Source organism: Malaclemys terrapin, chromosome 4 (genome assembly GCF_027887155.1).
Source record: "Malaclemys terrapin pileata isolate rMalTer1 chromosome 4, rMalTer1.hap1, whole genome shotgun sequence".
NCBI lineage: Eukaryota > Metazoa > Chordata > Testudines > Emydidae > Malaclemys > Malaclemys terrapin.
In genome coordinates, this window is record NC_071508.1 from 59,472,407 (window position 1) to 59,499,237 (window position 26,831).

Here is a 26,831-nt window from a genome sequence, read left to right on the forward strand (position 1 = left end):
AGCAAATGGAAAGCACTGAACTTACCAATACTCGGACTATTTGAATAGTCTTTGCATATATGTGTGAAGAACAGAGAAGTATCTATATTAAATGCAAACTAACAAAACGTGTGCAATGCTCACCTATGCAAATAGCCACATGATTAGCCAGTTTGCTACTATAAACTTACTAACAACCAAAAAAGCACAGAATATATCCCCATTTAAAACTCTTGCACCAAGCCAGCTACTGCAAGTACTTGCTGCAAATTGTAAAGAAGTGTTGAAACTTGTCTACATTCTGATATCTTGGCTAACTGAAAGTTGACAGCATGACCCTTTCTGGGCAGCAAAACCCCCATGAGGTGAATAGTTATTTCAGATTTACACCACTGTAACTGAGATAGGAATCTGGCCCACTTGTATATAGGAAAGATAGCGAGAATGAATTAATTACAGGCTACAGTGGATCACACACAAAAGTTGCTGCCCTTGCACCATTTCTCTCTGCATTTTTTAAGCCCCTTAGTGCTTGTGGGGGGAACCATGCTCTCCAATTGTATCCTGGCCAGCCCTTTCAAAAACACAAGCGAGGACAGAGTTTCATACACCCTCCCGCTGCTTCTTAAACCTATGAAATGGTTTGGCCAGAATTTCACCCCAAGAGGAGAAAGGACATAAATTCAGACCCATTTGTGTTCAGATCTTTATTTTCTAGTTATATTCTTAAGCGACAGTGTCCTGAAGACAGTCTGACTGATCCAAGACTCTCTGGCAGTAGACCTCGTGGGAAACACCTCTTGTCATAATGTTATGGGGACTATCTGAACAAACTACATGGAGTCCTCTGAATTGACTATTGCTGATCATATGCCAAATGCAGGATTGCTATGGATGACAGATGGAATCAAATGGTCAAAGCATGGCTAGGCGTTGGGACTGATATGAGGGAGGAGCACAACATGCTGAAAACCAAGACTAGCCCTGAGGAATCAAGTCCTTCTTGCTCTTAGAAGATTAAGTTTACCACAGCCTTGTTTGTACTCATTTACTTGGTGAATCTTGGATAGTCACTTCCAAGGCTAATTAGACAATAGACAATCTTCAATAGTGAGTCAGAGCAGAGACTCTGCACCTTGCCTCACCCTTTATAATTTACCTACAGATAGACAATATAATTACCAAATGTTTATCTATGTATCTATGGACTAAAGCTTGTCTAAAGACCTGCACTGGAACTGCCAAAACTCTCTTCTCTTCTATTTATTTATTTTTGACAAAGAGGATAGACTCAGGAATCTCTGGTATTGAACTCACACTTCAAAACAAACTTTAAGCAACTCTCAACACTTCAGGATGAATTTCCTCTGAGTCAGAATGAGACATATATTTAGGGCCTATCCAAAGTGCTAAAGTCAAGAGAAGTTTTTCCACTGATTTCAATGGATTTTTGAAAAGTCCTATATGTTAAGTGGTTTAAAAAGAAAAGAAGAAGAAGAAGAAGAAAAAAAAAAAAAGAAAAAATACCCCAATCACACCCATGATCCTCTTCTTCATTCCTCACAAGACAGAATACATGTTTTCTAAATTTAAGGCTTGATCCAAAACCAACTGAAATCAATTCAAAGACTCCTATTGTCTTCAATGGACTTTGAAACAGATCCCTGGTACAGCTCTTAGGCTATGAATCAAGCCCTAGTAAAAGCAGAACCATCATTACAAGTTTCTTCAAGAAAACATGAGAAGTTGATCTTGACACAGTCGCATGTCAGTCTACTCTCCAGCACTTGAGCTGTTCCACTACACTCTGCTTTGTCATCCTCTACAAGAAACGGAAGGAAATTTTGCATAATACTAATACACGAAGAGTAGCTTATTTTTAAACCACTGTTTGTAAAGTGTTTGCACTATAGCTATAAAGCAGAGTTCAAAATAACCACCCGTAAATCATAAGCCAAAAGGATTCTAGCCAATGGCCCCACCCTTACATCGTGGGCAAGTCTCTGCTAGTCTGGGTTCAGCTGGTATGTATTTTTAGGGTAGCATTACATACTGATGCTACAGTGATATAATCAGATCCCTTACTAAAGGAACTTCATTAAACCAGACTTAAGCAAGCTCAATAAAAAAAAATAGGCAACATCTAAGTGTAGCACTTTTGGAGCACAAGTAACTTTGGGAGAAACTCAAATTGTATTATCTGTTAGAAAATAAAATTAAAAAGCCAGAGCACATTCTGGAACAACATACATTATTGTTATTTTCAGAACAGTGAACATGCTGATCCACATTGCATTTTGGCTTAGATTGGTTCTATTAATACACGTTAAGTTTTTCCAAGCATGGGGAATAATCTTTTCCTTTTCATTTACTATTTAACACAAGAAAGACAGAGAAAGTGAACTGACATTCACTAAGACAGAGTCAATGCAGTTCAACATACAGTAGCTGAGCAATCCAACTATAAATTAAGGCTGGTATTTTCAAATACACCTAAGGGAAATAACAGCACAAGTATCGCTGAATGGCAAGGGGAGTTGTACCTCATGGCAAGGGGAGTTGTACCTCCCTTAGTTACTTTTGAAAATCTAAAACTTGCATAGTAAAAATTTAGCACATATATAAATCTTTGCACAGTTGGGACCTAAATTAACAAGTCAGTGTCTGGAAAATTAAACTGAAGATAAAATTTTGTAATGTTTAATTCATAAAGAGACTCCTGTCCTACATGCTGTTTGAAAAAATAATAAATAAATCACCAGTTTATGCCTATCCTTACTGTACGCTCCCACCCAGAAACAATGGAAGTAGTAACAAAAATGCAGACCATGTATAGAATGTGTAGGTTTAATTTAAACGAAGCAAATACTACATGCAATAGTTTAATAATAGACTTGGAGTCAGGTCTCCTGCAATCTGTTCCTGTCTCTCTCACTGCTTTGTGGTATGATCCTGGCTAAACCCCTTGGGGCCTGATCCTGCAGTGAGCTCGGTGAAGATGTTAGGGTCCACTGATATGTAACTCATTGCAGAATCAGGGTCTAAAAGTCTCTGTGCTTCAGTTTACGCAAGAGTTAAATAGCTATAATGTTTACTCTTGGGGGAATTCTGCACCACTGTGCAAGGGCAGAATTAATGTCCCCGGCAGATTTTACTCTTTCCCTGTGGAATAACTGAATCACGTGCCCCTCCTGGGCAGTGGTCCTGAGCAGGCGTGCCTAGTTTGGGAATCAGGAGCAGTCAAGAAGCTACCGCACCCCTTGGTTTGAAGTGATTTCCATCATATACAGGGTTTACAGTTTGGTTCAATGGCTCTCAGCACCCCTGTTCCAGCACCCAGTCATAAATTACCACCTCCGGGGGTGCGACTAGGCGTGCGTGCAAGATTCTGTCTCTCTCACTCACAGTTGAAGTGATCCTGGAGCCAGGGATGAGCAGGACTGGGAACACCCCGGCTGGTGGAGCCTGCTGTGCTCCAGGCACCAGCTGCAGAGAGACTTCCTCTTCCCCTGCACAGGCCACTCCTGGGGCAGGGACTGGGTGAGAGCCACCCACAGGAATCTTCCCTGGCTGCCCCTATTGCTCCCCAGCCATGGGTGGAGGGATCACTGTATGGGGAGCTGCCCACACCTGCCCAACTTCCATGCATCCAGACCCCCACTCCTGAGCACCCTGCACTTGAACCTCCACCCCACTGAGCCCCACCCCTCCTGTGCCACCCCGCCAAGCCCCCACACCTGGACCCCCACCACACTGAGCCCCAACCAGCTGCATTCAGACCACCGGTCCCACCAAGCCCCACTCCCCCAGCACCTGGACTCCACCCCCACTGATCTAGAAAAAAAATCCTCTCAGATTGGACTAGGAATGCTTGTATTCTATTTCTGATGTTTCACATTCTAAATAGCTGCCATTCTTTTCCAGAGATTCACCTTCTGAATAGAAAATCATAGGTGTTAAAATTGGCATTTTTCAAACTCTAGCATAGTTTATATGGGTGAATCCAACTTCCGGCAGCTTAAAAAGTTTGGGACTACGAATATTACAAAGAAATCATGTTGGCTAAGATGTGCATATGAAAATTGTGCTTTTAGAGAGAGATATGATCCAACTTTACTATATGTAGACTGCCACTGTTTACCTAATATTTGTGTACCAGAAACACTATCACCATAAACATGGAGAATGTCTATATAAATGAAGACAATGCAGTAATAATTTAAAGTCATACATATTTTGTATTATCTAAAACTAAATGTATATAACACTTGGATAAGATCAAAACAAATAAGCTCACCAATAATTAATTTTGCCCTAGAAATCTACAGCCTTGATTTTAAGATCTATTTAAATTCTCTACTCTTTTCCTAAAAAGCAACAGAGGGTCCTGTGGCACCTTTAAGACTAACAGAAGTATTGCAGCATAAGCTTTCTTGCGTCTGATGAAGTGGGCATTCACCCACGAAAGCTTATGCTCCCAATACATCTGTTAGTCTTGAAGGTGCCACAGGACCCTCTGTTGCTTTTTACAGATTCAGACTAACATGGCTACCCCTCTGATACTCTTTTCCTAAACATCTATAATCTAAATTACCTGTAGATACTCAGCATTTTCAGTAGGCATGGAAAATTGCAGAGAGCAACTTCTTCATAATCTTTGTCACTCCAAAACTGTCACTGCTGTCTGAAATGCTTAACTGTATTTACTTTATGGTGCATTCTACTCCCTCATCCCCTGCTGTGAAATGGCATGGATGGGTTAAGTTGAACAGCAAACTCAAAGTGAACTGTGGTTTTGTAAGCACATGGCTGGAAGTAAGGAAAAAACAGCTTTATATAGTAGCTCTCTTTGAGAAGAGAAAAAGAAAGCTCATAAAAATGAATAAAGAAAATTTTAGCCTAATTCATTTCAACCTCAAATGAGTTTAAAATTCAACTTCAAACCCAACCACATGAATGCAGGACACAGTTTAAAGCGGTACACATTATAGAATTAACCCCTACAGAAACTGGTATTTTGTTATTATATTTAACTTGTCTAACAAGTTATTCAACCATCTCTGCAGCACTCCTCCAGCTTAATTTGAGTATTCTGAATACTATACAATGGCTTCATTTTACATGCCTACTGCTTACAGTGTTATACAACAGACAGGTAAAATCCAGGTACACCAGGAAAGAAAACAAACATGTATTATGAAAATATCGTTCAAGGCAACAGACACAATAAAAGGAGACAAAACTGTTCTATGTCCATTTACTCAGGGCATAACAGATTCAGAAGCATGCATACATGTTCCTCCATCTTGAAAGAGATTGCATAAGAATCCTCGCACACTAGACTTTACCTGTTGAAGCATTTCTTCAGTAGCATTAAGTTTCAGCTGATGCCCCTCAAGACAGACTTCTAGGTCCCGGATTTTCTCTCCTTGGGCCTCCACCTGATCCGTGAGGACACTCACCTGTAATTTGAGAACAAGGCAAGGAGAACACTTTTGAACTTACTGTAAATAAATGTCAGCTAACCTTATTAATCAAACAGTTCAGCACACAATGTATTTTTATATCCAGTCTGTCACTGAAAGTCCTTAAAAGTTTCACATTCCTGAGTATCATATCATCTTCGCCTAGCAAAACAAACACAAATTTTGAATCTTACCTCAAAGCCTGTCTCCCAATATCTTTGCTTTAAAAACATCAGTCATCTTTCTTGTACTTGTTTTAAAATTAAAAAAAATAAAGACAACACATCTCTGGAATACTATGTATAAGCAGACTGAGTAAATCATATACCAATGTGTACAGTAAACACTCTCTTTTAAAAAAAATAGCATAGAATACTCTTAATGTTTTAAGTGGCATCAGAACATGCATTGTTATTTCAGCTTCTGTTAGAACTTCACTCCTTAAAGTGGATAAACAATAAAACTGTTCTTCAGAAAACTAACCAATTAAAGTACTTCTTACAAGAACCTGAGAACAACTTACCTATCAATAAAGCTTTCTGAAGCTATAAAAGAATGTAATACGTAAAAGGCATGTTTTAGCCTTGACAAAGCTCTACTCCACAAAAATTTCCAAGCCTTACAAGCCAAAACATGAATGCAAAAGAACTGAAATACAAGGGATGAATTGCTGTGAAGGAAACAATTAGTAATACTCTTAAGGAACTGTAAGAATAGTGGTACAAACTGGTTTACAAAAGAGTAAACTGTAATAAGAAAAGCCCAATAGCTTGACTCAAACTTATTAAAACTCAAAAAATGTATTCAGCATAATGTTACAGAGATTTGAAAATCCACCCTGTAGTCCTAGGTAATGCAGTCCATGCTGCATAATTTTATATATTAGTTCATTATTATTATTATTTATTAGCATTCGGGTAACCCTAAGAGACCCAGTTATGGACCAGGATCCCATTGTGCCAGGTGCTGTACAAACAGAGAACAAAAATGACAATCCCTAAAGAGCTTATAATTTATGCACAACAATCCCCCCAAAAACAAATAATAAGGATGAAATTGCAGATTTAACTTCTAATTTCTTGGCAGTAATATAATTAAAATCAAATTGAAATTTGTGTGATGAGTTCATTTTTGTTTAAGTTTTCTTTCTTTCTTTCTTTCTAAAAGTGGCTAAAAAGGAATGAATGAGATTTCATAGAATGCATTGTAAAAGACACGCACTGCATCTTTGGAAGTTAAATTTCAGGCCTTCTCACATCCATAACAATGCTGATATTTAAACACTTTAGAAATGAAGTGCAGAGTGGCCAAGTTTTGTGCAGTTTGAAGCATGGTGTTTAAAACAAATAATTTAATAAGTAAATTTCCACATTTTCAATTAATTTTCATGTAACCACTTATGGTAAACATACCCACTTATGGTAAACACAGCAGGGACAGGACAGGCAGCTGCACAAAACTCAGTGTAGTTGGGGGCATGTGGGGACCAGTACTGGGCCCCCCCAACCTTCTATCCCCACACTGCCACCACAGCCAGATGCTCCTTTCCCATTCAGATCCAGCATGGGGAGTGGCTGCCTGGCTGCTGTAGAGCAGGCACCATGGTGGCCCCTGGCAGACAAGAGGAGCATCTGCAGCCAAGCTTGCTGAATTACGTCTTTGCTGAGCTGCGGGAATGTGTTGCAGAGCTACCAAATGCTTGGGTGTCATGCCAGAAACATGGTTAAAAATCTTCTGAAATAATTTTATGCTAAAACATAGTCTCACATCAGGATTTCTGAATTTGTATCCCTAATTACATAGCCTTGCCTCGCCCTATAGAGAGTCAAGTGGTTCAATATGTATCAGCTATCATAAGCAAGAGTGTGACTCTCTTTCCCTACCCTGGGCTAATAAATCCTTCAGCCCTGGAGCTTTAGTTTGCTACAAACACCTCAGCCTTCATTCTCGGAATTTATTCAGCCCTGGCTATTACTTTAGACAGGATGTAATTTCAGGCTTCTAAACTCTTGTTAAACACATCCTTACCTTTGCTGTCATGCTCAGCTCCAGCATAACAACAACTAGATAAGCCGCTGTCCTTGAGGAGGATCTCCAAAACCTTCAAATGGGCCAGCAGGACCCACCTACTTTAAAAAAGGTCTGCTTGTCAGAGAGCCCTTTAAGCACTAAAGAAGTGGCACTGCTTAGATATTTGCAGGCTTTTGATCCCATCTGCTAACCCAAAGGAAAGGATGATCAATTGAATTCGCTGCAGAGGGAGGGGTTTGATAGTCGACCTTTCCTTACCTATAAAGAGATTTGGCGGGAGGACGGGGAGACAAAAGTGTAAGGGAGAGAAAGGAAAAGGGGTGTTTTCTGTTACTTCCTTTATAGTCTTTGGCTCCAGGAGAGAGTCCAGATGAACATAGATAAATAGGTAGGCAGGATTTTAAGGAAAGATTTGGTGACCCAAGGAGCAACAAACACAGACACATCTGAGCAGCATGAAAAGCACTCCCAGCAAGAGACATGGGTTCTATAGGGAAAGCTGCTGCTGCTTAAATACTTAATTAGGTTGTCCATTTTTTCCATGAAATGAAGATGGCATGGAAAGGGACAGATGAGAAAAGAGGTGGCGAGTGGAGATAAGGGGACAGGGAGAAAAAGGGCCAATGTATAGAATCCTCCTTTTTAGTTTGCTCCCTGCAGCTGTCACTATAAGAGAGAACGCAAGTTCTGTTTAAAAGGTTACGGTGTAACTGGGTAAACACTGTAATCCCCAAGGAAAAGGTGACCTGCATAGGCATTTAATAAAATCCTAGCCGCTTCAGAAGTACATGCTGAATGTTCCAATAGCTAAGCTAAGAGGCACATTAGTAGGTTAAAACGACATTGTTTCTCCTCTGTTAGGTCTCACATCTGCCAGTCCCTCTGGGAATCACTGAGTGTACATAGAGCAATGTTCCCGCATACACCACACGCCTAAGTCGTCAAAAACCCACTAAAGCCTACAGAGAAAGTCCTTTTCTTTTAACTCACTTGCTTGGTTTTGCACATGTTTATTGTTTGAGATCCCAAAGGTAGAACTTTGAAAAACTAGGCAATACAGGAGAAAAGAGGCACTTGCACGAACTCCCATAAACTGTCTCGGGGCTACAGCAGGATGTCATGGGTGATGTGGCATCTCTAACCTATATAGCACATTTGGCAAAACTGAGAAACACTGGTCAGTGGTGAGGCTTAATGGAAGAGAATTTAACTCAGAAAGATTTAAAGCGGAGGTGTTTGAATCAGCCCACTCACTACAGGGTAGAGGTAGGGGGCACTGCCTTTCCCACTGCTTCATCTCCAGCTGCTCTGTGTGGACCAGAAATGCTCTAAGCAGCCTAGAGGCTGCTTAACCTTGTGCCAATAGACTATGGTCCCTAAGAAAACATACACCATCTGGGGATAGCAGGAGAGCAGTGTGCACTAGTCACTCCCTCATCTCACCTTGCCCTCTTGCTGGAGCACCCACGGGGAAAAAAGTCCCAATGATCAGCTCCTCCTCCTCCCCCCAGCGCTTCCCATCTGCCAGCAGCCCCGCCAATCAGCACCTTCCCCTCACTCCCAGCGCCTCTCACCCATCCTGATCAGCTGTTCCACGTGTGCAGGAGGCGCTGGGTGGGAGGGGGAGGAGCAAGGGTGGGGCGCGCTCAAGCAGGGCCGATGAGAGGGGGGAAGACGGTACAAATTACCGGGGCCCGGCGGTCTGGAAGGGGGCCGCCCTCGTCGGTCCTGTTTAGCCGGTCTGCCCTTGCTGGGGGGCCCGAAAAAATTCCGGGCCCACTCCCTCCCCCCACCTCGTTGGCCCTGTTTAGCCGGTCCGCCCTTACTGGGGGGCCCGAAAAAAAATTTTCACTGGGGCCCGAATCCGCTCTCGGCGGCCCTGCGCTCAGGGGAGGGGGTGGAATGGGGTGGAAGAGGTGGGACAGGGGTTGGGCAGGGGTGGGAAGAGGCAGGGCAGGAAGAGGCAGGGTGGGGGTGGGGCCTTAGGGAAAGGGGTGGAGTGGGGGCGGGTGACTCTGTGGCTCAGGCTAAGAAGTTTGGACACCACTGATTTAGACTGTGAGCGCTTTAGGGCAGCAATGGTCTTTTACAATGGGGCACTAGTCTTGGTTGGGGTCTTGTGAGTGCTACAGTAACACAAACAGGTAATAATGTGAGGTGGGGTAGGGAAGTGAATGAGATTAATATGTTGAATAATCAACTTTGACCTGGCTTTCGGGAGCATTCAGAACAAATTTTTGAAGCAATTTTATTAAATTCCTTTGTAGACAAACCCAAGTAGGTGTCTCAGCAATGCTTAGAACTAAACATGTATGGTTTTAACCAAAGTTTCAAACAGAAGTTTTACTCCTAAAGTTTTTGCCAATGGCAGTTCTAATTAGACAGGAATTAAGAATTCAAGCCAAACCAAAAGAGTATGTCTCATGAGAGGTTTACTGCTTATTTTATATTGGTAATGAGAACATCACTCAGTTAATTAAAGCAAGTGTGAACAGAAACACATGCAACAGAAAACTCATTCACAGAAGCTCATTACTGAGATAACAGAGAATATAAACCCACATCTATTATGGATACGTGGACTAGGAGTCACTTGCAGAGGGAAAAGGATAGATAAAGATTGTGTATCTAGAGAGACTTCTGCTTTGGGCTTTAAGAACAGACACTGTGCAGCCTAGTAAAGGAAAGGGGAAAAATATTCAGAAAGACTCAAGGAGCTTGATTTTACCTTGTGCATAGTTTTATTTTCCCAAGAATAAAACTTATTCACGTGGTACAGAGGACCTGCTTTTGAAAAAGCTTATAAACTGGGAAGCAGGAAACCTGAAAGAAACTGAACTGGTTTCAGACTTATTTTCCCCTGGATTTATTGCCAAATTGTTCCACCCCCTCAGATTTTAAGGAAGTAAAACAGCTCAGATACAATCGAAAGGCAAGGAATGATCTCACAGAACCTACTGCTCTCTCTGCTTCTTGACAGAGAAAAAAGATTTGGGAAAGCCAGATGTTAAACACATTTCTGAAGAGGGATTGGGCAATGGGAATACAGTGATATTGATGTCTGGCTGTGGTTCGAGTCATGGGGTAGAGAAGAATTTGACAGCTGGAGAGTCTCATGTCACCTGGAGAGTGGAAGGAGCATGTGTAAAGGAACCATGCCACTACGGAGGGTGTCTCTTCCTGCCCTCTGTAACTTTCCCTTGATCCCAACTTTCCAGTTCCCTCATTTCTCCTGTTTCAAGTTCCTCACATTCTCCCACAACCACAGGACCACTGGATCTATCACCTCACCTTTGAATTCAAAGTATGCTGCTGAGCAACAAACTATGGGACTTCTCAGATCACATCATATATTCTCATGCATGGAAGAACAACTATAATAGAAAAAGAGAGCGGGGCAACTGGATCCTCATACTCAGTCATGAATCCTGAGGGTCAGATCCTCAGCTGCTATGTGTCAGAATAACTCCACTGACTTCCGTGGATTTACACCAGCGGGGGGTCTGGCACCGAAGAAGAAAGAGAGTGAGTGTTTGTGGCAGGTGGGATCACGACAGAGGAAGTGGAAGCTCAGGAAGATGGGAGAGAATTGGGTACAAGAGCCAGACATCCAGTTACCAGCCAATTATAGAAATTTGCACAGAACCATACTCTCCATAGAACCAACTGGGACACACTCACAAACTCAGCAATCTCTTTGACCGGCCACATCTGGTCACTCTACATTGTACTTTTTGTGGATTTTACAGAATGCTGTGAATAAAGTCAACTGACCTGTCCACTATTTATGATCTGATTTTTCTTCTTGCTTAGTCATTCTCTTCTCTCCTATCTTTGTGTTACACACTAATATCAACCATGTTGGTGGGCAGCCTGGTTAGCTGCAAGCCTTCCTCACATTCCACTGACAATTTTATATTCAATGGCCAGTAAATGTTTCTGCACATAACATATTCTTATTGATCTAATAGAACCAAGGTGTTTGGCTTCAAGTCTCTTTCAGGACTCCCTCTAACTTTTATCCATTGAATACCAAATACGTTGATAGTACGCTACTATACATACCTGCAAGACGAGGGACTCTTTATCACCCTCTAATCGTGCCAGTCGTTCTTGATAGGTTTCATTGTTCGCAGAAGAAAGATGATTCACCTGAGACTGAAGATAATGATATACTAAGAATTTAAACAAATAATTGAAACGAAAATGTCAAGCAATAGCAAACATAATGAAAAGTAATATAGAACCAGGGGAGTTGCAATAATGCAAAATAAATACACACATTATACTAAATATGATCCTGTCAAGAGCAATCTGGTACGCCATAAGCAGTTTAAGTGCAGCAGAATTTTAGATAACTTCTTAGTTCTAGGGATCAATACTTCTGAATTGACCCAAACATCAAGAATGGCATCCAGTAGAACTTCATGTCACTCCTGGCCTTTGTGCCTTCTAACACTTTTCTAAATTCAATGGAATACCGATTGTGGCCTGAACTGGAATCAGTGTACCATCAGCCATTAGTGAGCCTAAGGTAAGGTATTACATGGCAGGCATTTCTTTCTGCCGTCCATTTGGTTTCATTTGTGCTAACACGCAAATTTGTGCATATTTTGACAGAACATCCTGGTAGTGAACCCCTGAAAATAAATGTTTATTATTAGACCAAAAATATGAAAGGATCCAGCCTCCACAGGGATCAGCAGCAACTTTCTGAAGAAAAGCAGCAAATCCTATAGAAAATGAACAGAGGTGAGTCTAACTGAACCTCTGGCTTTGGACACCTGCAAACTTTGGAATGTTAAATATTCACTTGAAGAACCAAACTTTGTATCTTGGACCCATCGGTGGAAATGATAAAAACTAAGAACCATAAAGACTATGCACAGAAGCATACTGAATTGTGCTACTTTGACATCCTTAGTCAATAAGACTTCGTATTAACCATAGCTCATGCAGGAAAGCCATTTAAGGATCCACTTTACATTTTTAAAGTAATTCCAGGGTATAGCTTACTTTGCAGCTAAGTTCCCACGAAAAGGCTACAGGAAAATATGACATTTTCTCTTTTATTATTATTATGGATTTATTAAAAATATCTTATAATGCTTATAATAGAGAAAATTAAAGTTTAACAATATAAATGTAAGTTCAGGCTTTAAAAACTCTGCCGAGAAATAAATCCTTATATAGTATTCTTCCAACATGTAAGACTCTACAGAACCTACTTCAAATCCTTTGCTTTGTTTTTTCTGTCGAAGTAGACCACAAAAAGCTACCTTGTATTTTATAGGCTACAGCTCAGTAGATGCATTTTTAAGTAATATAATTACTATAAAAACAATGCAAGGGGAAAAATGAATTCCTTGTTAATGGGTTATTATTACCTTGTTCAGCTAGCAACTTATCAGGGACTACTGCAGCTGTTTAATTAGATTTCTAAAGTAAACTCACTGTGCAGAGCAGATAGGAAAAAAGCAAACGTCAAATTAGAACATAGTATTAAATGTCATTGTCAGTGACCATGCAATTATGGGCCTTAATAACAATCAATAGTTTGCAGTGATATTGAAAGGAAGACAGTGGAAAGCTGTGAAATGTATGCAAATGAACAATCTGTATACAACAGTACAATCTACTGAAATACTGCCTGATTCTGCTTCCACTGAAAGTCAACTGCAAAACTCTCTTTGCCTTCGATGGTGCAGGAGCATATTAGTAATTTTTGAAGAACATGCGGCAAATTGCTATGATAGAAGATACCACACTATGCAACAGCAGGAAAGGATGGTACTTTGGACAAGACACTAAGGCCAGATCTCCAATGTGTGCAAATAAGTGTATCTCCATTGATTTCAACATAGCTCTGCCAATTTGCACAGTCAGAAGATCTGTCCCTTCTGCCTCCCCTCCGATATGTAAAACGGTGATTATAATATTTCTTATCTTCCACCCTTTGTTTTTTCTATTTCAGTTGTAAGCTCTTGTGGGCTGAGGTGTCTCTTACTATGATTTGGAAAAATGGGTAAACAGTGAGATGGCAAAATCTGCAGATGATACAAAACTACTCAAGATAGTTACGTCCAAAGCAGACCACGGGGAGTTACAAAGGGATCTCACAAAACTGGGTGACTGGACAACAAAATGGCAGGTGAAATTCAATGTTGATAATGCAAAGTAATGCACATTGGAAAACATAATCCCAACTATACTTTATATTTTATTAAAATATAAATCTGATGGGATCTAAATTAGCTCTTACCACGCAAGAAAGAGATCTTGGCATCACTGTGAATAGTTCTCTGAAAACATCCACTCAATGTGCAGCAGCAGTCAAAAAAGCTAACAATGTTGGGAATCATTAGGAGAGGGATAGATAATAAGACAGAATAGAATCATAGAATATTAGGGTTGGAAGAGACCTCAGGAGGTCATCTAGTCCAACCCCCTGCTCAAAGCAGGACCAACACCAACTAAATCATCCCAGCCAGGGCTTTGTCAAACCGGGCCTTAAAAACCTCTGAGAAAGGAGATTCCACCACCTCCATAGGTAACCCATTCCAGTGCTTCACCATCCTCCTAGTGAAATAGTGTTTCCTAATATCCAACCTAGACCTCCCCCACTGCAACTTGAGGCCATTGTCTTCTTTTGCTGTCATCTGCCACCACTGAGAACAGCCTAGCTCCATCCTCTTTGGAACCCCACTTCAGATAGTTGAAGGCTGCAATCAAATCCCCCTTTACTCTTCTCTTCTGCAGACTAAATAACCCCAGTTCCCTTCACCTCTCCTCATAAGTCATATATTAGAATTGGAAAAGATACAGAAAAGGGCAACAAAAATGATTAGGGTATGGAACAGCTTCCATATGAGGATATTAATAAGACTGGGATGTTTCAGCTTGGAAAAGAGATGACTACGGGGAGATATGATAGAGGTCCATAATGATTATCATGATTGGTGTGGAGAAAAAAAAAAAGGAAGTGTTATTTATTTTTTCTCATAATGCAAGAACTAGGGGTCACCAAATGAAATTAGTAGGCAGCATGTTTAAAACAAACAAAAGGAAGTATTTCTTCACACAACGCACAGTCAACCTATGGAACTCTTTGCCAGAGGGTGTTATGAAGGCCACGGCTATAACAGGGTTCAAAAAAGAACTAGATTAGTTCATGGAGGATATTAGGAGGGAGTTAAGGGGCGGAGGGATAGCTCAGTGGTTTGAGCATTGGCCTGCTAAACCCAGGGTTGTGAGCTCAATCCTTGAGGGGGCCACTTAGGGATCTGGGGCAAAAATCAGTACTTGGTCCTCCTAGTGAAGGCGGGGGCTGGACTCAATGACCTTTCAAGGTCCCTTCCAGTTCTATGAGATAGGTATCTCTCATATATTATTTTATTATTTATTTATTTAGGATGGGCAGGGATGCAAAACCATGCTCTGAAGTATCCCTAGCCTCTGTTTGCCAGAAGCTGAGAATGGCAACAGGGGATGGATCACTTGATGATTACCTGTTCTGAAGCACCTGGCACTGGCCACTGTTGGGACAGGATATTGGGTTAGATGGACAACTGGTCTGAGCCAATATGGCCATTCTTATGTTTTTATATGTATGTATGGCCCCTTGTTCAATATGGCCCTGATCTCAGTTGGGGTTTCTAGGCACTACTGTACTACAGATAATGTAGGTAAACCTGGCAGTGATTAACTAGATCCAAGTCATAATGGGCTTCATTTTCAAACATGGCTACTCAGGGGAAGAGTTGCACAGTGCTGTACATCCTTGACTTCCATGGTTTCAAAGGGAACGGAGGGTGCTCCAGATCTCTCAGAACTGTTAATATATAAGGTTTTCTAGATGGTCTCAGGGGGGAGGGGATTTAACATCTGCTCCCCCCTTTTCTTATTTTTTCAATTTATCTTTGAAAACATCTCTGTGAACATTACCTTCCCTGCACATCCCCATCAATGGTCTATTTTCAACCCTTCTTTAAAAACAAAACAAAACAAAAAACAAACCCCACAACAGTTGTCAAAAGTGCATAGGTCCAGGTAAAATTAATCCTTTTGATGAGGTTGATGGGTCTGTCCAGGTGTTTTTAGAGAAAATATTTTATTTATGATTTTTTACAGTTATAATGGAAATAAAGAATTCCAAAAAGTACCCAAGAGATGTCCTTATATGTCCAGCAGGGATATCCACTTGGCCAGCAAGGTTACATGACTTCCGACATACTGCTAGCTACTCTGCTTTTGATATTACAGAATCCCCTAGAACCTGGGACCTTTGACCTAACTGCCCCTAACTTTAGAAATACTTCCTTCCCCCCATCATTATGGGATACAGGGTTCTGATGGACAACCTTCCCCAGCGGGTCCCCATGACCCATACCCATACCAACATGATGAGGGAAATCCCCTGCTATCAATATACAGCACGTGGAGTACTCTGGGAGCATCACCACAGGCCCACTGCTCTACCTGGAGCCGGATTTGCCATAGCCAGGTGAGGAGGGAGGTGAGGAAGGAGGAATTTAGCATTCTTCCAGCTTATTGTACATCCTGTACAGTTCATATCCGGAAACAATTCATTTTTTGTTCAGGTCCAACTGACTCAAACACTTAATTTGTATAAATTCACTCTGTTTTCAATATGTGCATCATTCTAAGCCTGAAATTATAATCCTCACTGCAAATTCACTTAGGGCAGGTCTTCACTACGGGGGGGGGGGGGGGGGGGGATCGGGGGCGGGAGGGGGGGGTCAATTTAAGATATGCAAATAGCGTAGCTGAATTCGACCTATCGGAGCCAACTTACCCCGCTGGGAGGCCGGTGGCAAAATCAACCTCCGCGGCTCCCCATCGACGGCGCTTACTCCCACCTCCGCTGGTGGAGTAAGAACGTCGATTCAGGGATCGATTGTCGCGTCCCGACGAGACACGATAATTCGATCCCTGAGAGATGATTTCTACCCGCCGATTCAGGCGGGTAGTGTAGACTTAGCCTGAGGGTCACAGGGAGCCAGCACAAGGCATATGCCTAAACCCTGTTGTGAGGAACCAAAAGCATTGCAGAGTCTTTTTGCTGGCCACTTCTGCATGGGGGTGAATTTCTCCCTTGGAATTTACAGTTTAATTTTAGATTAGCTTTTAGAGTGGTGAATAATATTCTGTTTAGGTTTCAGAAGATTTCACATTTGATCATGTTATACATTTTTGCTAGAAGTATTGTGGCTCACTCAGCTTCCCAGAATATAGAATTCCTCTCTAGAATGTCTGACTCTTAGTTTTGCAAGAAGACAAGCCACATCAATGCTTTCAATATTACAAGCATCCCCGGGAAGTAATCTTCTTTGGCTGTGTAGTTGGGCTCAAGCCTGGGAAAATAAAATATGATGCAATTTTGTTGTTGTTAGAAAATGTACTTAGCTTGCTTAGTTGCTGATAATGTTCTGTCTTTGACCATAAGGTCAGAGATGATAAAGATAATGGTTCTTTCGAGAGTTTGTACAGGAATCTTGAGAAGTAGGTAGGTTCTCTTGCAATTTTTCAAACCTCTATTTAGTTTAATCTCAACAGGACAGGCAAGATTTAAGGGAGAAAGCAGGGCTACTGAGGGGGAGAGAAACAGAAAGGTGGTTCTAGATTTCAAGACCTGTGCAGGAGAAACTTCTACCAAAAAAGTGAGATTGTGTTTGTGATGAAAAAGAAGTTGAATTTTGTATGCTGGCTTTCCCCTTTTGCTACATTGTTTTTCGGAAACAGGTCTGTGGCCGCTTATGTTTAGGTGAAAGATTGTACAGACACAATGTATTAAACAAATATCACATTTTTTGCCATAACTAACTTCTCATGAAACAAACAGGGTTCAAAGTTGTACCTGAAGAGTCAGCTGTCTAAAAGAATTAGATCAGCATCAAATCACAGATAACTGAGGTACTTTGCTGCACCCACGTTGTCTGCCTTGTTGTATGCTTGTGAAATACCCCCCATTGTAAGTGTATTATTCAATATCCATATAAAAGCTAGTGAATCATTTTCATGTGAGCAGGAAAATATCACTTTGCTAACAGGTCAGCATGAGTGAGCTATTATCTGTACTTGTCAGATAAGTGCAGACAAGATGATCTGTTAAATAAAAGTAGTAGCAGTTGTTTAAGACTTGGGCAATATTTGTGGTGAACAAAGACAAGATTAAAACAATGTAATATAGCCCAAGGCCATCTATGAATGGTTGGAGTACTTTCTGCAGTTGTAAAGGTAGATTACTTAGTTTCCGCTAAGCCAATGCAGATAGACACCAGCAGGGACTGAATGTAGGACCTTTGACACTAAAATCACAAGACCTTAAAGTACTTGATTAAAAGACATAGCTCCATTAGCGATCAGTAAATAGCAGGCTCTTATAATTACATGCCTAAAAGCCCAGACCAGCAAGACTTATTACAGTGACAACAAAAATATTAAGTCTGAGGACCAAACCTGAAAGACCAAAAGTAAACATGTGTGATGAGTAAATCTTTGATAAATTAAGTCTGCAGTTTATAAACTAAACGTGTTAATTATAGAGCTGGTCAGAAATTTTCTGTAAAAATTATTTTCTGATGGCAAATGCATTTTCCGCAAAATCAAAATTTTCTTTGGGAAAATTTCAGTTTTGACCAAAATGTTCCATTTTCCACTGTGAAAATAGAAATGATGCCTTTTCCCACTGCCTTCCCCCTGCCAGAGCCTTTCTCTGCTGTTGATGCCCTTCCCTGTGGTACGGACAAGCTCCAGCAGTTCCTTGTGGTGGGGAAAGTCTCTGACAGCAAGGAGAGGATCTTTCCCCGCTGCCTCCCCCATCAGAGCCTTTTCTGATGGGAACTTCTGGAGCCTCTCTCTGGTGTCTCTCCGCTGCCACAGTCCATCGGGAAAGGCTCTGGCAGTGGGACACTAAACTGTTAAAAATAGCAGTATAGACAGAGAAGGCACTGCTTGGGTGTGTAAAGAGCTGTTTAGGGTACAAATCGTAAGGTTCTGCCCACCTAAGCAGTGCCTCACCATCTATACTGCTGTTTATGCCGGTGCTAGGGGGTTGTGCAGCATATGTACTCTACACACAGCTGTAAGTATAGACATAGTCTGAAACCAATTTTCAGAATTGTGGCAGCACTTCAGTGCCTGTCTGTTTTAAGAATGCATTATGTATAAATGTAAACATTTCCCTTAACCCAGCATGCTGTGTGATATCTACAATTGTTTTCCCAGTTAAAGTAAAAGTTTTCACATAGAGGTTTATCCTAGCATCTGCTTCAATGTCTTAAACATCTTCAGTGTCTTAGATTTTCTCTGTCATATTATGCTTTCTTCTAGTTTGGATAAAATGCTGTTATGTATTTGAAGCACTTGCTGTGCTCTCAGTATCATTTATGTAATCTAGTCATTAGCCATTCCTCTTCCAAGAAGCTTAAGTGTTATATGGCAAGAGTGTCACAAAAATTTCAGGACATGCTCTAGAAGTATTTATTTTATAAGAATATCAGAATTAATCACTAAGAAGTACAGAGACTGAGCTGTACAAGGAAAAAGGAGAAATAAATCAGACCACCACCCATTAGCTACTTTAATTTTATGAATTTCTCAGATTGGGGGTGGGAGAAGCTCTTGGTCTGGGTATGCATGGATTTTTCAAGCTTTGTGCCAAATCACATTTTATTTTTATAGGAGACTGGATTCAGAACACTGCTTATTGTCCCACACAGAAGGAAAGCCAGAGTTCAGGTTTCCTGTATTAACTCTCATAGCTGAATGCTCCACAGCTTGCAAAAGTAAGGCCCTTTAAGCAAGGACATATGGAAAATAATAAAATTCAATATGGGCCAATCTATGGTTTCCTTGTGCACGCTAAATTTCAGCTTCAGGAATCTTTGTCAAGCTTATTCTAAGAAGCTTGATAAGTTGGTCAGTACATTGAAGCACAGTAATTCAGCACTAATTCTAAGTAAGCCATATTGAAAGAATAATAAAGCTCACAGGCATTCAGATCAGCGATTTTCAAACTTTTTTGGCAAGGCGCCCATACCTTAATAGGGAGTCTGTGTCACAGTTCTCCTCCCCTCCCATTCACAATCACATGAACATGAAATCCACAGGGAATTGAATATGTTCCCTGTGGCAACTACGGCAATTGCACGCATGGAAAAAGTAATATTAAGGACATGTGTAGTGTCTTCTGTTGCAATTTGGCAGCGAAGAACAAAGAAGCGGAGCCAGCAGTGTGTGACCAACCAGTTTTCCACTGACTACTAGCTGTCCATGGACCACAATCTGAGAACCTGTGATTTGTCATTTGCATCCAGATTGAAGAAAGAGAACACCTCATTCCCCTACCCACTTTTTTCAGAATCAGTCTAGTGTGGGGTTAATGCTAATGAAAAAAACATGTAATTCCCACCTCTATCACTTTTCTGGGTCTCATCGGGGTCACTATTTCCATTCCACAACAATTGTGTACCAATGGGCACATAGCATATTATTTGTGAGATGTTTGTATTTGGGGATATTATTTGAATCTCAAATAGGATTGTAATCCAAATCCAAACTACTGATATTTTAGAGCTACCTGACTGTATAGGGGTTTTGAGGAGTTGCTGGATACATGGCTCTTCTCTCTGTTCACCTGGATGCAATGAAACAAGCAGCAACAGATTTCTCCCTTAGCCCATCTCTCACGTTTGGTTAGGATGAGGGAGAACAGTAGCCAGCTAGACAGACCTAAAAGCACATGATCTGAAACTAAGCAAGGCAGAGCTAGAGGAACTTATACACTCCTAGGCAGCATGAACATTTGCTGAAATTCTTTGCTCTGAACTGGATGGCTAGATATGGCAGATGTGCTAGTATTTGGAAAATCTAATATTTTATTTCCCCCCTCCCTAGCCTTTCCGACCAACAGATGGGAGAGGGTTGTCCATTCTGCTCCCTCTCACATCCTTCACTAAATTAAATAGACCAGTGAAGGTCTAACAGTTTCAGACAACTCTCACCCCACAGTTAGTGGAAAACATCAACATTTATTTTTTATATCATTAGCTGACCACTTATCGGCCACACACTCCCATGTGCAACAATGGGGATCACACTTTTATTGGAGAAATATGGGTTCTACTTAGGTCAGAGGAAGGGATACTAGAAAGCAAAAGGGAAATGGGGAAGAGTGATGATTTTGGAAGCAATCGTAAAATTCTGTGGGAGAACTTCCTCCCTCGCCTCATGGGTACTGAACAGAGTTCATACTAGAGATAAGTATCTTTTGACCTTATCCTAGATGGGATCCTCTTTTCCTCTTCACTCCCAGCTTCCTCAGTTTGTCATGGAAGGTTTAATTGGGGAGACCGTGATGTCTTTCCTAACTGATGTTGGGTTGAGTCACAGGGCTAGCCTTCTGTAAAATGGCTTGAAAGAGGTGGCAGTCTCCAACAAATTAGTGCTGTGTGAGAAACATGCACAAGGGCCTTGATCCCAACTTGCTGCTTCTTGAGCTGTGATGCTAGAAAAGTACCGCTATTTATAAAGACTATTCTACACCCTCTGAGAATGGAGAGGCACTTTTGCATAAATATATGCTTACATGGCCTCCACAGTTGTATATCTTGATGGGCTCTCTTTTGTCTGTAGGTAGCAAGGTCTCTTAGAATGTCTCCATAATTACAAATGGCAGACTGAAATACCGCGTACCACCACCCCCACCACCACTGTAGTGTTACGTATATCTGACAGATCTTATTCAACTTCTTAGACAGTATAGGTTGAATGTCTGCTGGTTGTGAAATTGTTTCCTACCATATCAACAATTTCCTGAGTGTGCAATGGGCACAGTTAAATTACTTTTTTGCCTTTCCACCGGTAGGTAAGATTCTACAGGTTTGGGGAGTTATTCTCTGTGCTTATTATAGGGAATATTGCTACAACTGATAATATCTTTACTATCAGTAAAAGGCAAAAATAAAACATTTTAACTGTGACTACTGTACAATTGAGAACAGGCCGGGGAAGTTTTTTGGCTCCATTGATTTGCTCCTTCATTTTGCTGCCACCCAGCCAATGCCCAGGGCCTGTCTTGGCACTGCTGTCTTAACAAGTCTTTTCACTGTTAGGAAAGTACAGATGGCTGGATTGTGGTAACATTTGTTTCAATTTGATCTAAGTGGTTTTTCTCCTTCTAGCTATCACCTGACACTCGCAGCTGTACAAGTTAAATGTTACAGGAGATCGCTGTTAAGGGACTGATTCTGATTTTCTGAGAATCTGAAAATATCAGCTGCATCATCTGCCTGGAGTTTGCAATTTTACATTTGTCCCTCCACTCCCATAATCCAGTTCAAGACCACAGACTTTATACTGTAATGAAAATCCAGCTATGCCACCTAACCTCTTGTAAAATTAAAACTGATCCTTTCTCTTGTAAGTGTTTTATATGCATGGTGAAACTGTTCTTTATCGTAGGAGAAGTGCTTTTATTATCAGCCAAAGAGCATCAGTTTACGATTACAGGATCTGAAATCTTTATATGCCATCACAGTTGGTGCCAGAACATATGACACAACACTGGGATTCTGGGGCATGAAGATTCAATAAATCATTTAGATTGTTGCAACATTTTATCACTTATCATAGGAATTTGGGAGCACGACAGCTCAGCTTCTTCTGGGAGCACTGCAAGATTGTTTGCAGTTCTCCACTTCCGTTCACTTCCACACTTTTTTCTTTAAGAACCATTTCTAGAAAAGGGAGCAGTATTGACACTGCCTTAAAGTCATCAACATAAAAGGAATTGCACACAACTACTGTATGTCCTTATACTTTCATTTCTGTAAAGTAAGATTATCGAGTTTGCACTATATTAATAGTACATACATTTCTGGTATATTGTTTTTGGAAATAATCTCAATATATCCACTTTTTCAAGGATTAATTCTTCCATGAAAGCATTATACAGTGTTAAGCACTCCTTACCATTGGGAACAAAAGATTAATGGTGTTTCCAAGCTAACCCTTAAGGAATTTAAAATTCATCACTGTGGAGTCCAGCTTACAGAAAGCTACTTCTTGAGCATTCCCATTTTATTAGAGAGAACTGATATGTGTTATTGGCCTCAGTTTAAAGTGTATGCTACACATCTTATTTACTGCACACAAGCCTTTACTTGGCATACGTAAGATTTGAGAGATGAAATTTTATCAGGAAGGAGGAAATGTATTGGTTGAGAACTTATTTTAGTAGAAAGATTTAACTTCTGGTCTAGGTAAACAGTAATAAAAAGTTATTTATCTTTGCTTTAATTGTGCAAAACACAGGCTAACCTCTGATAGTATAATATTACCAACTGCCATTTCCTGCTGCATACTCCTACTGAAAAGATACAAGGGCCTCAGGGACTGAAGCAAATATTTTCCACATAATTTTTTTTAAACTGACTGAACTTCAAGCTTCTCAAGCTTCAGCCTTTATCAGAGATTGAGATAATATTGTGAAGCTTTCCATTAATTCAAGAAGTCAATGAAAATTGCAGATCCTGTTCATATTTCACATACAGAATAGACTTCTACCTACATATTTATTTATTGTTATTTATATAAAATATACGGGTAGTTAAAATCAGTAGCCAGACATTTCAAAAATTGAGATACTAAAAGACAATGTGAAAACTGTACTGGCATGAATACTTATTTGATTCTTTAAGAGAATGCATAGTATTTGCAAGAAAATATTTACAAGAAGTACATAAAATTAGACTTTAAATGCTATACTATTTCTGGAAAGTTAAAAAAGTTTTTTTATACAAAAAAAATATTTATTGCTATCTTTAAAAACTGAAGAATAGTGTCAAGAAAGGATACAAGAAAATTATAAAAAACCACTAGAAACACACTTAATTCTTAGGTGAAAATGAAAATTCTATTTTCTGCACTTTTACTTTTAGACAAGACAACTTTAAAAAATCCCACTTAGAAGTAACTTTGTTAAGTTCAGACTGTTCACCATAAAATTAAGATTTCAATTGTATTTAATCTATTTTTAAAATACATAAACTACACTGGACGGCAAGTGTGTAACCCTCCCCCCCAAAAAAGTTCCGTGCAATTACACCTATGCAGAAAGAGCTAATTAAATGAACTACTGACACAAATACCCTCTATCACAAAATTATCAACAACATATTCTCATTGCTTACCATAAACTCTTATAAAGGAAGCATGCTGTATGTTTACCTCAATAACAGCCAAATTAAAATATTATTTTCCATTTGGTCAAAGCTTGATTTCAGACTTTCATTTTAAGCACAAAGAGAGCTGATTTTTCCCTCCTCATGAAGATATGCCTATAATTAGATTCTCATGAAGAACTTGGCAATTGTGTAAGTTTGAGGCACTAAATAAGTTTTTCCTTACAAACCTGAAAAGTCAAAGTCTGTTACTAACAAGTCTTTACAAAGAGACAACAGAGCACAACAAATCACTTACCCTCTTTAGCCACGTGAAGTGCTTGTAAATATCAATCTCACCATCCATGCTTTGGGCCCATCTCAGCAATAATATTTCCTGGGTTAAGAGGAACTTTTTGGACAGAGGATAGAGCTTCGCCTTGCAGAATGCAATCGCTACGTCTCCCCTTTCCCCCCCCCCACCTCTAAGAGCATGAATCCGTGTTCATATTTTTCTTAAATCTCCTGCCTCTGTCCCTCGGGCTTATCCCAAACTCTGCTGACGGATGTATATACAACACACAACTGCATAAACTTCAGACTCTCCCCTCAGAGCATCTATTTTTTTCAGTGCAGATCACAATTAGTGACAAGCAGCAACATCATTCTAAAAGCTTCAAAAGATGTATCATGCCAGATGGTCTCTTGGAAAAAAGGAGCCTTCCACAGTAGTCTAAACCTGCAGTAACTGTTCCCTATTAATGGCAAAATAACAAGCTAAAAATTACTAAGCTCTCATACAGAAACTATTTTCAAGTAATGCCTTCCCTGGCTTTCTGTTTCAAGAGTGGCTGGAACTCATTACCCAAAGACCCCCTATTTCCTGTCTCTGTTTTACTCTGTGTTTATCATAACACTCCTCAGCGTCTCAGTTTATTTCAAGCTGGGGTTAAGCCTAAAAATAAGCCCTGCTCTTTGAATTACTTCCGTTTTCACAGAGCACACCGTAAAAATAGAAGGGGTTCAAGAAGGACCTTTATGGATAAGTTAAATATTCTATGAACAAGACTTTTGCCAGAAGGGACAAAGTTTCATCTTTACAAAGAACAAGGATATGCCCCCAGCTTTTTACAGTCTTTTTCTACTGCAGCTGAAACCACATAGCATGGCAACGTTTCAAACTTGCAATGCCAAGATGAATGTATAGTCAAAGCAATGGTTCTGTTGAGAGGGGACATCTCAGGCGATTTTGCCTGTTATAGTGGTGTCCTCTAGTGCCTACACTCAGTATTATGGCTGCGACTTAATTTTTCTTTATGAATTCCAGTTTCAGCTTTTTAGATTTCACTGGTGAAAATGCCCTAACTTGAAACGGGACAATAAAGAACTCCACATGAAGAGAGAATTATTTTGGACAAAAATATTTTAAAAATTATAAGAAGTTAAATGACAGGATCCAGGTCATGTCAACCTCTGAAAAAAACAGGATGCCTTATGAGTACTGAGGTTATGTTGCATCAAGTGGCTTGGGGAGTGGGGTTTTCCCCCTTGCGGAGTCAACAATGACATCCTCACACCTATGCAGATCTCAGGTCACTCACACAGATGTCCATTGCCTCCAGGTTCCCCAGCCAAACTCTTTCTGCCTTTAGAGGGAATTCAACAGCAGAAAGAGGGAACCCATGACCAATAACATTGCCAACAATGGCACCACTATGTGCAAGGACAACCAGGAGTTTAAAGCAGTATGTTTCCTTGAAAGACAACTCTTGTCTGGCTCTGCCTCATTTAGCTACACCTCGAAGTACAGAGGCCTCAAGTAAAAATCTCCATCACTGGAGATTTTTAAGAGCAGGTTAGACAAAACACCTGTCCGGGGTCTAGATAATACTTAGTCCTGCCATAAGTGCAGGGGACTGGACTAGATGACCGCTCAAGGCCCCTTCCAGTCCTCTGATTCTATATGGAGGAGTTTCTGCAGTTGGAGAGGTGAAAGGAGTGGTGCCATGTTATCTCAACTCCTCCTCAGACAGACTTTGGCCAAAGTATCAGCGGGTAGCTGTGTTAGTCTGTATCCACAAAAACAACAAAGAGTCCGGTGGCACCTTAAAGACTAACGGATGTGTTAAGTCTTTAAGGTGCCACCAGACTCCTTGTTACTTTGGCCAAAGAATCTCTGTTCTATATCCTCCAAGGCAAAAAGCAGAGGGGATAACCCAGGTTGCCAGCTCTGCTTAAAAGTTCCTTTTTCTCATTTAAAGCCACATGCTGGGGGAAATATGTAAGACTTCTGAAGAGTGAGTGATGTTAAAAAGTGCTAGTATGATTAAAGGCACAAGCAAACCTCTGACAATGTAACAGAATGGTAAGCCATTTGTGATAGCACTTTGAAAGAATTAGGATATTTTATGTATTCATTCCATTTGCCTCATAAGACTTTACTGATAGCTGGCCTTTGTTGATGGGAAAGGCTTCTCTTAGTAGTTCTGCTGTTCTTCTAGACATCTAGAACAGCTAGGGTTGCCAAGCCTCCAGGATTGGCCTGGAGTCTCCCGGAATCGGCATTGATCTCCCAGTGACTACTGAAAGCAATCCGGGAGATTTTAATAGGAGATTTTAAGAAAATGACATTACGTCATGCTAGGGAAAAAAAACTCCCAGAATAGCTTCAGTCAGAGTTGGCAACTCTAAGCACAGCCTTCTCATCAACTCTCCGTATCATTTAAAATCTCATAAAAACTCATTTCTCATGTGTCTATATTATGTATCTTACATAAATTAAATATGCTCATATGTGACAGCCACCATCTTGGCTGACATACTGGGGATCTCTGGAACTAAAAACACGAACTATTACAGCTTGAGATAAAGAGATCTGAAAGTTCTGAAACATATTTTCATGCAGGACAACAGTAGTTAGTTACAATTTTATCTTGAGCTTCAGGTGTACATTACATGGTTCTACTTGTGTGGAACCAGACTTTCCAAACTTTATCCATTTCAGATCATTTTCCAAACCTCATTTCAGATAACTTTCCAAACCTCCCTCATTTCAGATCATTTTTAAAAATAACTTGCCTCTGTTAAAAAGCTCCCCCCCACACATTATGCTTTTAATTAGTCAATTAAATCCAATAATAATTTCTTTAAAACTTCTCACATTCAAAATGTC

General features: G+C 40.4%; 1 protein-coding gene across 10 annotated transcripts in view; it reads right to left on the reverse strand.

The window, feature by feature from the left end:
• The window catches only part of PPFIBP2 (PPFIA binding protein 2), a 189,600-nt gene that overhangs the window by 71,882 nt on the left and 90,887 nt on the right, over window positions 1-26,831 (reverse strand). For 9 of the 10 annotated variants that reach the window (XM_054025787.1, XM_054025784.1, XM_054025792.1 and 6 more), the window contains 2 exons: window positions 11,541-11,633; window positions 5,328-5,441 (listed from right to left, as the gene is read on the reverse strand). In XM_054025787.1, coding sequence (XP_053881762.1) covers window positions 5,328-5,441; window positions 11,541-11,633 — 207 coding nt within the window. Of the gene's footprint in view, window positions 1-5,327; window positions 5,442-11,540; window positions 11,634-23,978; window positions 24,480-26,831 lie in introns of those variants that run through there. The other variant, XM_054025793.1, reaches the window with a different exon arrangement.